Source organism: Halichoeres trimaculatus, unplaced genomic scaffold (genome assembly GCF_033239565.1).
Source record: "Halichoeres trimaculatus isolate MK-OKI-2021-1 unplaced genomic scaffold, fHalTri1.1 fHalTri1_scaffold_6, whole genome shotgun sequence".
NCBI classification, from domain to species: Eukaryota; Metazoa; Chordata; class Actinopteri; order Labriformes; family Labridae; genus Halichoeres; species Halichoeres trimaculatus.
This window is the reverse complement of record NW_027437184.1, coordinates 10432202-10445336: the sequence shown is the minus strand read 5'-3', so window position 1 is coordinate 10445336 and position 13135 is coordinate 10432202. Positions and strand designations below refer to the sequence as shown.

Genomic DNA, 13135 nt, shown 5'->3' with positions numbered 1-13135 from the left:
TTTTTTTCCTATGTCTGATTATTTATGCTAAAAGAAAGATGCCGCTATCAAAGCAATGTTCCTGAGGCGTCATCTTCACAGTCATCTTGAGGCGAATGGAAACTTAAGTTTGTCATTTGAGTCACTTGGCTTTCTGTTTAATTTCAGAACCTGAAGCGAGTAGCAGAGGTGTGGATGGATGAGTACGCCGAATACGTCTACCAGCGTCGCCCTGAGTACCGCCACCTGTCTGCTGGAGACATGACATCCCAGAAAGAGCTGAGGAGCCGCCTGAACTGCAAGAACTTTAAGTGGTTCATGAGTGAGGTGGCCTGGGATCTGCCCAAACACTACCCACCTGTAGAGCCTCCTGCTGCAGCCTGGGGAGAGGTACGGTTCTGCTCTGACCAGGGTGACATTATCTCAAAGATAGATGGACAAGGAATCAAAAACATGCACCTTAAACCAGAGCTGGGATGTTTCTGTGCTTCCATGCACAACAAGAACAGAAAAAAAGGAAATACTTTCAGCGATATTATCTCTTATCTAAAATTAGAATCTTCTTGCACAGAGTCACAGAGTTCTGGGATGGATTACACCTTAAAAAGCTGCAGAACTCTTCTGGAACATGATAGAAATAAAAGTTTTTTTGCACAGTATGTTTCATAACGTCACACATGTGCTTTATGTGCACTGTAAAAAACTGTACTGTAAAATAACAGTATAATACTGGCAGCAGAAATGGCCAGTAATTTCCTGTTATTTTACAGCGCATGTACTCTAATCTATCTTTACAGTAACCCAGTTTACTGGTTTACAGTATATGAAATAATAGTAAAATACTGCCAACACTGCTTCCAGTATTTTACCGTTATTCTACAGCAAAGTGATTTTTGTTGTGATGACATTTTGTAACTGTGAGTAAGGAGAAAACACAGCTGATATGAGACCCTGTTGTACAATGAGATTTCACACTGTGGGGGGGCAGAGGCTGTCTGTGCTCCATTGAAACTTGAGCCCCAGTAGTGGTATGGTAGTGATAAACTCCAACCCGCCAGAACTAATATCATTACCCCAGAATTAAGACCTAAAACTGGAGACACAGAGAGGAGAACTGCAGAGAGTGAGCTAAGTGGAATTGCAGAACCAAAGGAAAATGGAAAGAGTGAAAGAGGAAGTCTCCCTCTCAGCAAAGCAAACAGTGTTTTCATCTTTTGTTTGACTTGTCAGCTGTTTCTTCTTCTTCTTTCCTCCAAAATATCAGAAAAAAACTTTAAAATGTCCCTGAGGCTCCTTCATCAACTCTTATCCTGATAACATCCAAACCGGTTCAAATGAGTGTATCCTTAATTAAAATAAATTAGGAGCTCATCATTAATGTATTCAGATTCATGTCACATAATTTTAGAAATCTATGAACCAGTTCCATTAATTAAAGACAGAAACTGCATCTTAGCAAGTTTCACTTCTGCATTACAGTTTATTAAAAGAGGAGAAAATTGGGGACACACCGGTTCTAAACCTAGGTTAGTAACTCGTATTATTGAGTCCAGAACCAGGCCATGTCCTTGCAGGTTATGATGATCTTTTCATCTCTCTTCCTGATAAACAAGGATGTCCAAAAGCATGATGATCATGTTTATTTCATCATTACAGAGAGGTGTCGTGCTTTCCTAAGTTTTTAATCTCACCCACTGGAGCCCCATAAAGTATCTTAACATGATTTACAGCTCTAAAACTTCTGCTACTGTCTCTTTAAGGCTCCTCAATCCACAAAACCCCATTCCCTCTGAATGGCTAGTCTTCTGGAGGCCTGTCAGGGGTGAAGCTATGAGCAGACCTTGGTGTTTGAGGCCAGTCAGGAGATCTTTCTGTGATGACCTCATTGTTTCAGCAAGACTTGTGAAGATCTCTAGGTATTTTTTGAACGGGACATTTTGATTATTTTACAGACAGATTCAGGAATTTCAAACCTCTACGCACACATATGTTGTAGAAATGAGCACCCAGCGTTATTTCTTTATGTCCATGTTTAAAATATGTGAAGGCAGAATTCACACTCTTTAGCTTACCACTGTAAAATCAGCGTTTGTGACAGTTCTTTATGAAAACAGGTTGTTGAATCACCCTGTTTTTTACATTCACAGCTGGAAAAAACATGTCCGAACAGATTTTATTTGCCTCAAATGCAGCAGATTGCATGTAATTCTGCAGATTAGCAGCGGGCTGTGCAGGGATCTGTTAGCTCTGTTTATAAAGGTGACCACCGCAGTGACGATTAATTCAGTGGAGGTGTGTGAGAAAGGGGATGGGCATCAGTCTGGAGAAACATATTGCAGAGTTTCCGATTGAGAACAACAGACAATGATGAAACAGGTTTGCAATAGCACAGGTCACTGCCCTCTCCTCTACGCTGCAGCTATCATTGGTTTGTCCTGGGTTCACACCGAAATGATCCAAACTAACAGCACAAAGTCCTCTGTATCACAGATATCTGTTCACGTATAATAAAAAATGATGCAAACTTTCATAGGAAGTATCACTCGTGCTCCAACAAGAAGGTTGTAATCTTGAAAGAACAGAATATGATGAAATTTACCAGGAAATGTTCATCAGGTGGAGACATGACACACATGAGCTGCAGAAAAGGATGCTTCAGGTTGGGACTGGGGTTCATGAACGCCTCATTCAGCCTGGAATAAAACAAAACCTGATGACACTAAAGGAAAGAGTCGAGTCTGCAGAGGCTGAAACTTAAGCTTGTTAAAGCTAAAGAGCTTTGGGAGTGACTCCCTGTGCCTGTCTGTGTTTTGTAGATACAAAACGTGGGGAGCGGGATGTGCATGGAGATCAAACACTTTGTGTCAGGGAGTCCGATCCGCCTGGAGAGCTGTGTGAAATCACGGGGTGAGGTGGGCTGGAGTCATGGACAGGTGAGGCTCTTTCATGACGCTTTCCTCTAGTTAAATGTCTCATGAAGTCTCAGTATATCTCAAAGACCGTGATACCTGAATCTAGATCAGGGCTCCAGAGTGCGACCAAAACTTTTAAGAGTGTGACTAATAGTCTGGTGCATCGCTGCCTCTGGTTTGTCACTGCAGGTGCTAACATTTGGATGGAGAGAGGACATCCGGGTGGGTGACCCCATGCACACAAGGAAGGTCTGCTTTGATGCAGTCTCCCACAGCAGCCCGGTCACCCTGTACGACTGTCATGGCATGAAGGGGAACCAGCTGTGGCGCTACAGAAAGGTACGAAACAGGACAGTGAAGAATATCTATAGTTTGTCTTTGTTCTGGCGAATTTTATGTCTTTGAACCTCCTTTAATTGGTGAGGGTTTTTTTTGACGACCTCAGAGTAAAATGCATGGGTAGCCTCCGGCAGTTTGCATGGTCTGTCTGAGTGACGGCTTCCACTACAGAGCCATGTCTGTTTTTTAATGGAGTGCTGTCTGAAAGAACAAGGACTACCAGCATCCAGCTCTGTTTCTTGCCTTTTCACTTAGTGTGCAAGTTTCTCCAGGTTCTCTGAGTCTTTAAATTATAACATGCCCTGTAGATGATGACAGACCTAACAAGAAAACTTCAATGAACTTCTACCGAATAGTGTAAAGCATTCAAAACCTCTTGGGATACACTGCCAAGGATGAAACTGGAGTTCATGCAGATCTTTCTTTGTTCATACATATATCTATTCTTCTTCCGTCTCCACGCAGAAATAGTTATGGTTCTGACCTTTTGTAGAAAGTGTTGCATAAAACCTGCTCCAATATAATGTCTGGATATCATATATAGAGACTGTACTGACATTGTACTGGATTACACTGCAAAAACATGAAATCTACACTGTAAAAACAATTTAGTGTAAAAATGCAGTAAATTACTGTAAAAAAAATTCAGCAACTAATTTATTGTAAATTTGCCATCCAATGTTCAGCAGGGTCTCATATCCACTGTGTTCCACCCTCACAAACGCCATCACAACAAAAGTTACTTCACTGTAAATTAACAGTAAAATAGTAGCAGCAGGGTTGCTACATTTACAGTAATTTGGTAAAGCAGCAGACCACTGACCAGGGCTTGTCATTAACACCCACCAAACGCGGGTGGATTTTGGCTGTACCGGGTAACACTGCCACTCATCTAACCACTTTAGCGGGTTGAATTATTTAATTGTAGTTTTTTGAAACGACATCTGCGATACTAAACCTGTTACAGTATGAGACTACGACACCGTGACAGCTCCTAGTGTTAAGTGCCTGATGACGTGATTTAAAAGTTCACTTGCGTCTTTTTGGCTCTCCATTGTAAACAGATTCCAGGATTTCAGTCACAAACTAGCGCCACGACTCCTGTAACCTTTCAGAAGTGATGACGTTCATTGGATAGAGCTCATTTAAGCTCACACTGCACCGTTCTCACCAGCAACACTCACCTTGAGCAGAGGAAGGGAGGGGGGAGGAGGAGAGGCATCGAGAAGTGCACATAGAGAAGAGAAACTGGCCACAGATATGAGGAGCTGTAGGAGACTGTAAACAAACCAAATCCTTATATGTAAATAAATAAGACTTATGGTCCAGTGTGACTTATATATGTTGTTTTCCTCTTCATGACGCATTTTTTAGACTGATACAACTTAAAAAAAAATGTGTAATTATACTATGAAGTGACTTATAGTCCAGAGGGTATGGTACTTGGTTTATTACTAAAAAATTATTGTTGTAAATTAATATTTAAGCAGACAGTGTTTCTAGATAGATTTTTTTCAGTTTAGTTTTTATCTTTTCAGCTAACCTTCAAGCATAACAACTTTCATTAAATGGCATAATAAAGTCCTCCTTTTATGACTTTGTCTAAATACACTGCATATTTTCATATTAAAGGAGCAAAATCTGACACATAACCATTTCAAAGCTAAATCCTGATAATGACCTGTGGCATTAAACATTATTGTGGTCTTGATTTGAGTCTGAACAGAGGTCATTTACATTTAAAAAAGGTTTTAAATCCTGTTCAAGTAAACTTTAGCATGCCATTGTCGGCTTTAGCCATATTAGATATAATTATCCAACAACAAAATTGTGGTTAGTGAAAATGCTGAGTGGCTAGTAACTCTGGGAAACCACCAGCCACACTGGCTGGTGAACAAAATAGTCAATGTCAAGCCCTGTCTGTGACAGTGATCCTCATCTGTAAACTGTAAATCAGTGTAATTGTGAGTATTTGACCGTTAGGACAACAGACAACTGTTCATATTCCCAGAATGCATTATGTCTAACAGTACTATTCTGTAATACCAAGATACAGTACACGACTTTTGGGGTTCCCATTTTTGGGGAATTTGGGGGACTTTTCATCAAAGCTTTACAGTGTAAGCAAATGTTTAGGGGTGGGTTCTCATTTTTCCACTTGTCAAGTTTGACAGTCCACAAGAAACTTAGCGAGTACATTTTCTTCCAGGCCTTGTTTTTGTATTGCACTATTTTAAAGAAGACATTTCCTAGACTTGTAAGGTGAATGTGACTTAGATTAAGTCACATTACCACCTGCCACCAAGCACCGAACCTGGGGTGACCGAGCCTTTTCTGTCGCCGCCCCCACTCTCTGGAATGCCCTACCACTTCATATCCACATCTGTCCCGACCTTCCCACCTTCAAAACACTAACAAAAACCCACCTTTTTAAAATAGCTTTAAATGTCTGATTGTCTTTTAAATCCACTTGGTTTCTTTGCATTCATGTTTTAATATTGTGTGTTGTTTTATATGCTGTTTTATCCACTGTAAAGCGTCTTTGAGTATTGTGAAAAGCGCTTTAATAAATAAAATGTATTATTATTATTATTATTATTATTATTATTATTAAGTCTGAAAGAGGCAACCTTGACCTCATCAACCCTGTTCCCTCAGAACAACTGGCTCTTTTATTTTTTATCTTTTAAAAAGCGTTCTGTTTATCCTTCTGTCTGTCTCCAGGATAAGACTCTGTACCACCCAGTCAGTAACAGCTGTATTGACTGCAGCCCAAGTGAGCGGCGAGTCTTCATGAGCACCTGCGACCCGTCCTCTCTCACCCAGCAGTGGCTCTTTGAGAAAACCAATGCCACCGTGCTCGAGCACTTCAACCGAGTCACCAACTGAGGCTACTGAGAGGTGAACAAGACTTTGACAGTCAGTCATTTTCTAACAGCACTCTATCAGCTGTTTGGTGTCTGATACATTTGCTTGTGTTTTGTGCAGATAGGAATAGAAACTACATGTGAATAATGTGCTGCTTCAGCATCACTCCTGGTGAAAAGGCAAAGATCTGGTGCACTGACTAAGAGCTGAGGAGATGGTCGAACCACACGCAACAATATCCAGATTACAGTCATACAGCAGGAGCTTGTGATGAGGAAGGAGGTAAAGGAGCCGCTCAGCTGAAGCTTATTCTGATAAACCATAAAGGAAAATAACGACCGTGTGTCATCTGTCCTTCCACAGGGTGGAGAGTCACGGTGAAACCTGATCATCCTACAACAACCCCCCCAAAAAAGCTCTAAAAGACTGAATTTTGGACATGAACGTGTCACAGAGGAAACTTTGAAGATGTTCATCATTCTCTGGAAGTTTCTGTCAAACACAGACTCTCCTGGACCCAATGGAATGTGAATTATTTTGCTCATTTATTTCTTTTTCTTCATGAATAGTTACCTTAACATTTCCACTGAGAGAAAAAAAAAACCTTTTGTGCAAAGAGGAGCCAAACAGCATCAGATAGCATATGTGGAACTTTCTCAAGTTATAACTCTACTCTGTGCAAACTTAAAGAGGATGCCTGAGAACTTTAAAAGTGTGTACCTGCACAGTCTGCAGGATTACTGCAAGAAGATGCCTTTTATTGATGGAATGAAACTGTGTACATACTGAAAGTACAAATATTTATTTTTCTACAGACTAATAAAGTCTACAACACAAAGGTTTGTCTGTGTCTATCTAAGAATATCAAGAACATTGGCTGCATCACTTCTCAGAACAGATTTCTTCAAGGTCAGAAAATAAAGACAGGAGCTGTTTTATTTCCTAAGTCTTAAACAGGGAGTTTCAAGCAGGTGGCTGAGATTGTTTTATACACTAGAGTGTCTTTTAGAGAGTGTGTGTTCTGCTTTTCCATGTTTTAAGCATGTACATAATGTAAAAATAATGGATGCTCAGACTAAACGTGCAGATTTTCAAACTTCTACATATTTATCTGTTGTAGAAATCTCCATCAAAACACCCTGCTTTAAGAACACACTGCAACAAAACTGAAATCTAAGTGAGTGTTTTTGTCTTTTTTGGGGGGGTAAAAATTGACTTGTTATACTTGACATGTACAACATTTCACTGACAAGTCCGGAAACATGTCTTATTTCAAGATATTAAAAGACAAAACTGATGGCTGAATTGATTAAAACACGTAAATTAAAACTGCCAATGAGGTAAGAAAAATCGGGCCGCCAAGTTTCTTGAAAGTCAAATAATGTCTCAAAGAAACTTTTCTCTTACTCTTTCGTCAGATATTTTTACTTGCCACAAGCAATTAAGATCTCATTTGGTCTTTAAATCACTAGAAACAAGACACTTTTTCTGGACTGGTCCGGTGAGCTCAACTTAGGTTTAAAAATACTTTTCCAACTGAAAATGAGACAAAAACACATGATAAGATTTCAGTTTGTTCAGTTTTGTTTTTTTTTGCAGTGTAGCACCAGGTATAGAGAAAATGTCATTAGTTTCCATATTGTCAATCCATCTCATACATAAACTCACTGTTTGAAACAGATCTGCCAGCACACTTGGGAAGGCGTCTCCTACTTTATAACCTTTTCTCACCCCCAACTTGTGATTTCTCTTCATTATCCACCTACTTTTAGGTACGATCTTATGATCTCTGATATTTTTAAGTGAAATCAAATTATGGACCTGTGCCTTACATCGAGACCTTGAAAACATCCACCCCTCTCTCTGTAGTTGGTTTGATCCAAAAACACTGCAAGAGATCGTCTGCCTGCAGGTTGCACAGACACACAGAGACAGCAGATAGCTGTGTGACACTTGTTGATGAACATATTAGAGCATCAGTGATCTTTAAAAAACCTGTGAACATGAGTCACACATGCAAAGTCCTCATTTAAATAGGGCAGTTTAGCAACTGCCATCAATTGTACACACGATCTTTGTAGATCACCTGCAACATACCCACTAATAGCACATGCAACTTTGTAGTTTAGGGCTTTTTATTTAGGATCTTAGTAGATGAGACCCATAGTGTAGGGATAAAGCTTAATGGTTCAAGTGGTTCACCTTCTCCCCTGAAAACTATCCCTTCAGGAAATAACAGCTAAACTGAAATTGAAAGAAAAGGCAAAACAAAATAAAAATACGAACTTAAGAAAAAAAGCACAGCTGAATGAACACTAAATAAAGCACAGTACCACACACTTTAAGCCTTGCAACTGTTAAATTTCCAAAATCCAATCATTTACAGCATACCCTAAAAAATATAGAGTAGGTTTGTGGCTGTCATTCAAGATATAGCATCAGATGGAAAACATCCAAACTCCACATCCTGATATCAGTGAAATGGTCGGACTGCTGAGATCAGACGTGCCCCAGATATGACTCCTTTTAACACTACGATCCAGTGATACCCAGCATGGATTTCATCATAAAAGAGTCATACCTCAAATGACCCCTGCATGAATGATTTACCTATTGGTTCAAAGTGAAAGCTTTGCTAAGTTTTCTTTTACCACACCAAACATCCTTCACAGGAAAATCTGTATTCGTCACAGGAAAGGTTGATTTACAAGTTACAGGGCAGTTATATATTTAAAGATTGGCCAGGAAATGAGAATGAACATATTTTTTCCAGAGAATAAAATGTTTAAAAGGTTTCACAAATGGAAACATAAAAAGATTAAGATGGCAACCTTTCATACAAACTGACCTCAGGTTGTGAGAGCTAAAGATAAATGCAGTTCAGAACTAATCCTTGAGTTTGTTGATCGTTGTTTTCTGACTTATCATTCACGCCGCCCTGATTTGTGCGCCCACAGCTCTGTATAATTGACTGCTGAGGTCTATCTGTGACTCAGCACCTGTATACCGGAGCAGACATCTTATTGGAAATGTGATAAAGCTGAGGTCAAACAAACTCATCATCCAGGCTCAGGCTGAGGATGGAACCTGCACAGCCAGCCAACATTTCCCCACAAAGGACAGCTGCTGCTGGTGTGGCCCCGAGATCATTTGCCACTTTCACTTTTTTCTTATTGATAGAGTGAGTCATCAACCTGAGTGGCAAATCCAATACTTCAAGTATGAGTCTGCAGATTTTATTGGCTGTCTAATGCCATCAAGGTCAAACAAACAAACAGAGGAGGCCATTTGGAGCCTGAACTAGCTGTTTTCTTACTCCAGGCTGCAGATTTAAAACTTTTAATGCTTTTTCTGAACATTGAGGGAAAACAACTTTGGCTTATTAAACTTCGTATCAAAAGAAATATTGTTCAAACTGTGAATATAAAAAAAGCCTTTTCCTTGGATCACAGCAATTTCAGGTTGATCTTTATTTCTGTAGTTGTACAAAGACCACACTCTGAGGCTCTCATCTCAGATTGTACAACAACTTTTCTCCATCTCTTCATTTTGTTGGACAAAAAGCACTCTGGTTTGTATTTCCAGACTTCTAAAGACTCCAACTGTGGAATCGTACCAAAGGTTAGATGCAGAATGTTTTGTCTTTAATCGAAGGTGAAGGAACCGTTGAGACATGTCCACCCCATTATCAGAGATGGGCGCAGTTGCCCCTAATTAATTAAACAGAGAAGAAAAATATTATATATTATATATTATATATCACTTGCCTTTATTTTGAAAGCCCAACACAGTGTAATGTCAGTGGGATGCCACTTCCTTCATTGGCTCTGAAAATGTTTTGGAGGCGGGAAACGGCAGCACTTGGTAGTAGGTTGTCTTTTGACAGGAGGGCTTAAACACAGGCTGAAGTCTAAAATGAGGACAAAATGCTAAAACATAATCTAAAGGCTCAAACACTGGCTGAAGGCTAAAACACTGGCTAAAGGCTAAAACACTGGCTAAGGGCTCAAACACAGGCTAAAGTCCAAAACAAGAACAGAATGCTTAAACATAAGCTTAAGTCTCAAACACTGGCTGAAGTCTAAAACACTTGCCAAAGGCTTTAACACAGGCTAAAGGCTAAAATATGGACAAAATGCTTAAACACAAGCTAGAAGCTAAAACACATGCTAAAGGCTCAAACACAGGCTGAAGGCTAAAACACTGGCCAAAGGCTCAAACACAGGCTAAAGTCTAAAACAAGGACATATGCTTAAACACAAGCTAAAGGCTAAAACACTGGCTAAAGGCTAAAACACAGACTAAATTCAAAAACAAGAACAGAATGCTTAAACATAAGCTAAAGGCTCAAACACTGGCTGAAGGGTTAAACACAAGCTGAAGGCTAAAATATGGACAAAATGCTTAAACATAATTTCAAGGCCAAAACACATGCTAAAGACTTAAACAAAGGCTAAAGGCTAAAACATGGGCAAAATTTTTAAACCTAAGCTTAAGGCTAAAACACATGCTAAAGGCTCAAACACAGGTTTAAGGCTAAAACACTGGCTAAAGGCTAAAACACAGGCTAAAGTCAAAAACAAGAACAGAATGCTTAAACGTAAGCTAAAGGCTCAAACACTGGCTGAAGGGTCAAACACAGACTGAAGGCTAAAACACAGGCTAAAGTCTAAAACAAGAACAGAATGCTTAATCATAAGCTAAAGGCTAAAGCACTGGCTAAAGGCTAAATCATGGGCAAAATGTTTAATCATAAGCTAAAGGCTAGAACACATGCCAAAGGCTCAAACACAGGCTAAAGTCTAAAACAAGAATATAATGCTTAATCATAAGCTAGAGGCTAAAACATAGGCAAAATGTTTAATCATAAGCTAAAGGCTAAAACACAGGCTAAAGGCTAAAAAATGGGCAAAATGTTTAAACATAAGCTAAAGGCTAAAACAGTCAGCAGTTATTCTGCAGTGGTCAGTTCAAACTTGAGAGTCTATTGATAAAATGAAGAGTGAGGTTACGTTAGCTCTGCTTGGTGAGGTTGGAGTTGGTAGCGGAGCACCGGTGGAACATTAGTAGGACTCACTACCGTACATACACTTCGCAGAGCACCTTACCTCACTGCGTTGTATCCAGTAAAAAAGTTTTCTTGAACAAAGAAAAGTAGAGTTAAAAAGATGATCTGATCTCCATTCCTGGCCAGTCCTTGGTAAGAGCCATGTTCTCACTGTCCCTCAAAAAACAAAATTTACTTAATTACAAAGAGAGAAAATCATATTGTTGAGTTCTGGAAATACTGTGGAATAATCACAGATTTATTTTCTGCATTTAAAACCTATTTGTTGTCGTTCTTAGCAGTTCCTGTAGTCACGTGACCTAGACTTAGGAAGTGAAGTGTATTGCATTGAAGTTTCTTCTGTTGTTAGCAATAAGTGAGTGCGGCAGAGCATCACTGTGGTTTCGCTTGTGCACATACATCACCAAATTGACTCAATGCAAAAACATTGTCATGTCATCACTTGAGAGTGGTTGTGAATATAAGTAAGTTCAGGAACTCAACACATAAGAAATAAGACGAAAGCCACGTCTGAGCAGGGTCAGGCAACTCACTCTTTTATTTATTAATGAACTGCTCAGTGTATCTATCCTACAAAGTCTGATTTTATACTTATTTATTTGCATAAACTGCAGATAAATAACTTCTAGCAGCATTTTGTTCTTTCTGTAAAGTCTTTAACATCTCACTTTCATCGATGTTAAAAATCTTGTTGACTTGTATGTAGATGCAGCTTTGTTGTTCTATTTTTACACTAAACACAACCTGTAAACTGAAACACATTTTTCATAAACTACCATCTTGTTGTGTTGTACATAAGTGAACCTTCCTGCCCTGCAGTCAGTGATAAACATGTAGAGCACAGAGACTTTTCATTAGCGGGGTGAACAGTCAAAACTCAATTAGCTGTGTAATAAGGATTTTCAATCAGGACAGACTTAATTAAAAGAAGGCTTATGAAGTAATTAAATACATTTATTTTCTACAGCGCATGATGGGAAAGTTGTGGAAACTGGATTAGTCCATCCCAGTGATGTCGTCACTCTGAGAGGGAAGTGATGCGGCGTGCTATACGAGAACACCAGGAATAGAGGAATAGATTTAATTATAATGTTCGGGGACTTTAATGTCATTAGATGTGCCCTGGCAAGACAACATTATCAGGTTTACTCTGATAATAGGCATGCAAAAACCCCATCAGAAGACCGAAAGGCAGTGTGTGGATAAAGTATTGGATTTAGTAGCATGACCTGCTGTGACTGGACAGGATACAGAAGACAGGAACTGAACAGACTGCTGAAAAAGCTCAGAAGAGAAGCAGCTCTCCAAACTCTGTATACTTCCGGAAAATGCACATTTAAACAATATGCATCCAGAAATATCTCTGTAGATGAGTATCTTTATTGTCATGTGCTGCATTCACTCTTCCATGCACGTTCCTATATTTCTGTCCTATTTCCATATCTCCCCAACCAATCTGCAACAATTCTCCTCTGCGAATTGAGTCACTCATGTCTTTCCTAAATGTGCTCTTCTTTAAATTCATTCATATCATTGTTACATCTAAACCTCTTCCTTCTCTCCATCACTGCCCAGTCTGTGCAGCTTGAGAGGAGGAAGCCCCTGACTGATTTTTGTAGAGAGGCTTCAAATAGAAGTTCAGAGTGCATGGCTTTTGTTGAGTCCCTGGTATGGGTTCTGAAAGGAATTCCAGCTGAGGACCCTGGGGAGAGACTGTCCGCGACACAGGATCTAGTCTCTCTCATGGACTGTAAAAAAAATGGATGTCACTGCTTAGCTCGAAGTAACCTGACACGCCAGACGGACAGTTTCATATATCCGCCACGGAATTATTTCACAAGTCCATCTGGCTAGCAGCTCTTCCGATTTGTTTTCAGAGGCGGTACTTTAAAAAAAATCCGCAGCTGGTGATTGGACGACCGTTCTGATCAACACACTCACCACGGACCAATCCACATCAAGTCATGGT

The 13135-nt window shown here is 39.7% G+C and overlaps 1 protein-coding gene across 2 annotated transcripts in view; it reads left to right on the top strand.

The window, feature by feature from the left end:
- LOC141791385 (polypeptide N-acetylgalactosaminyltransferase 10-like) overlaps window positions 1–6923 on the top strand; it is a 92181-nt gene extending 85258 nt beyond the window's left edge. The window contains exons 9-14 of one of the 2 annotated variants that reach the window (XM_074671807.1): window positions 148–369; window positions 2796–2912; window positions 3081–3230; window positions 5955–6131; window positions 6223–6380; window positions 6462–6923. In XM_074671807.1, the coding sequence (XP_074527908.1) occupies window positions 148–369; window positions 2796–2912; window positions 3081–3230; window positions 5955–6119 (654 nt within the window). In that variant the 3' untranslated portion in view covers window positions 6120–6131; window positions 6223–6380; window positions 6462–6923. Of the gene's footprint in view, window positions 1–147; window positions 370–2795; window positions 2913–3080; window positions 3231–5954; window positions 6132–6218; window positions 6381–6461 lie in introns of both variants that reach the window. The other variant, XM_074671806.1, reaches the window with a different exon arrangement.
- Window positions 6924–13135: the final 6212 nt, after the last annotated feature.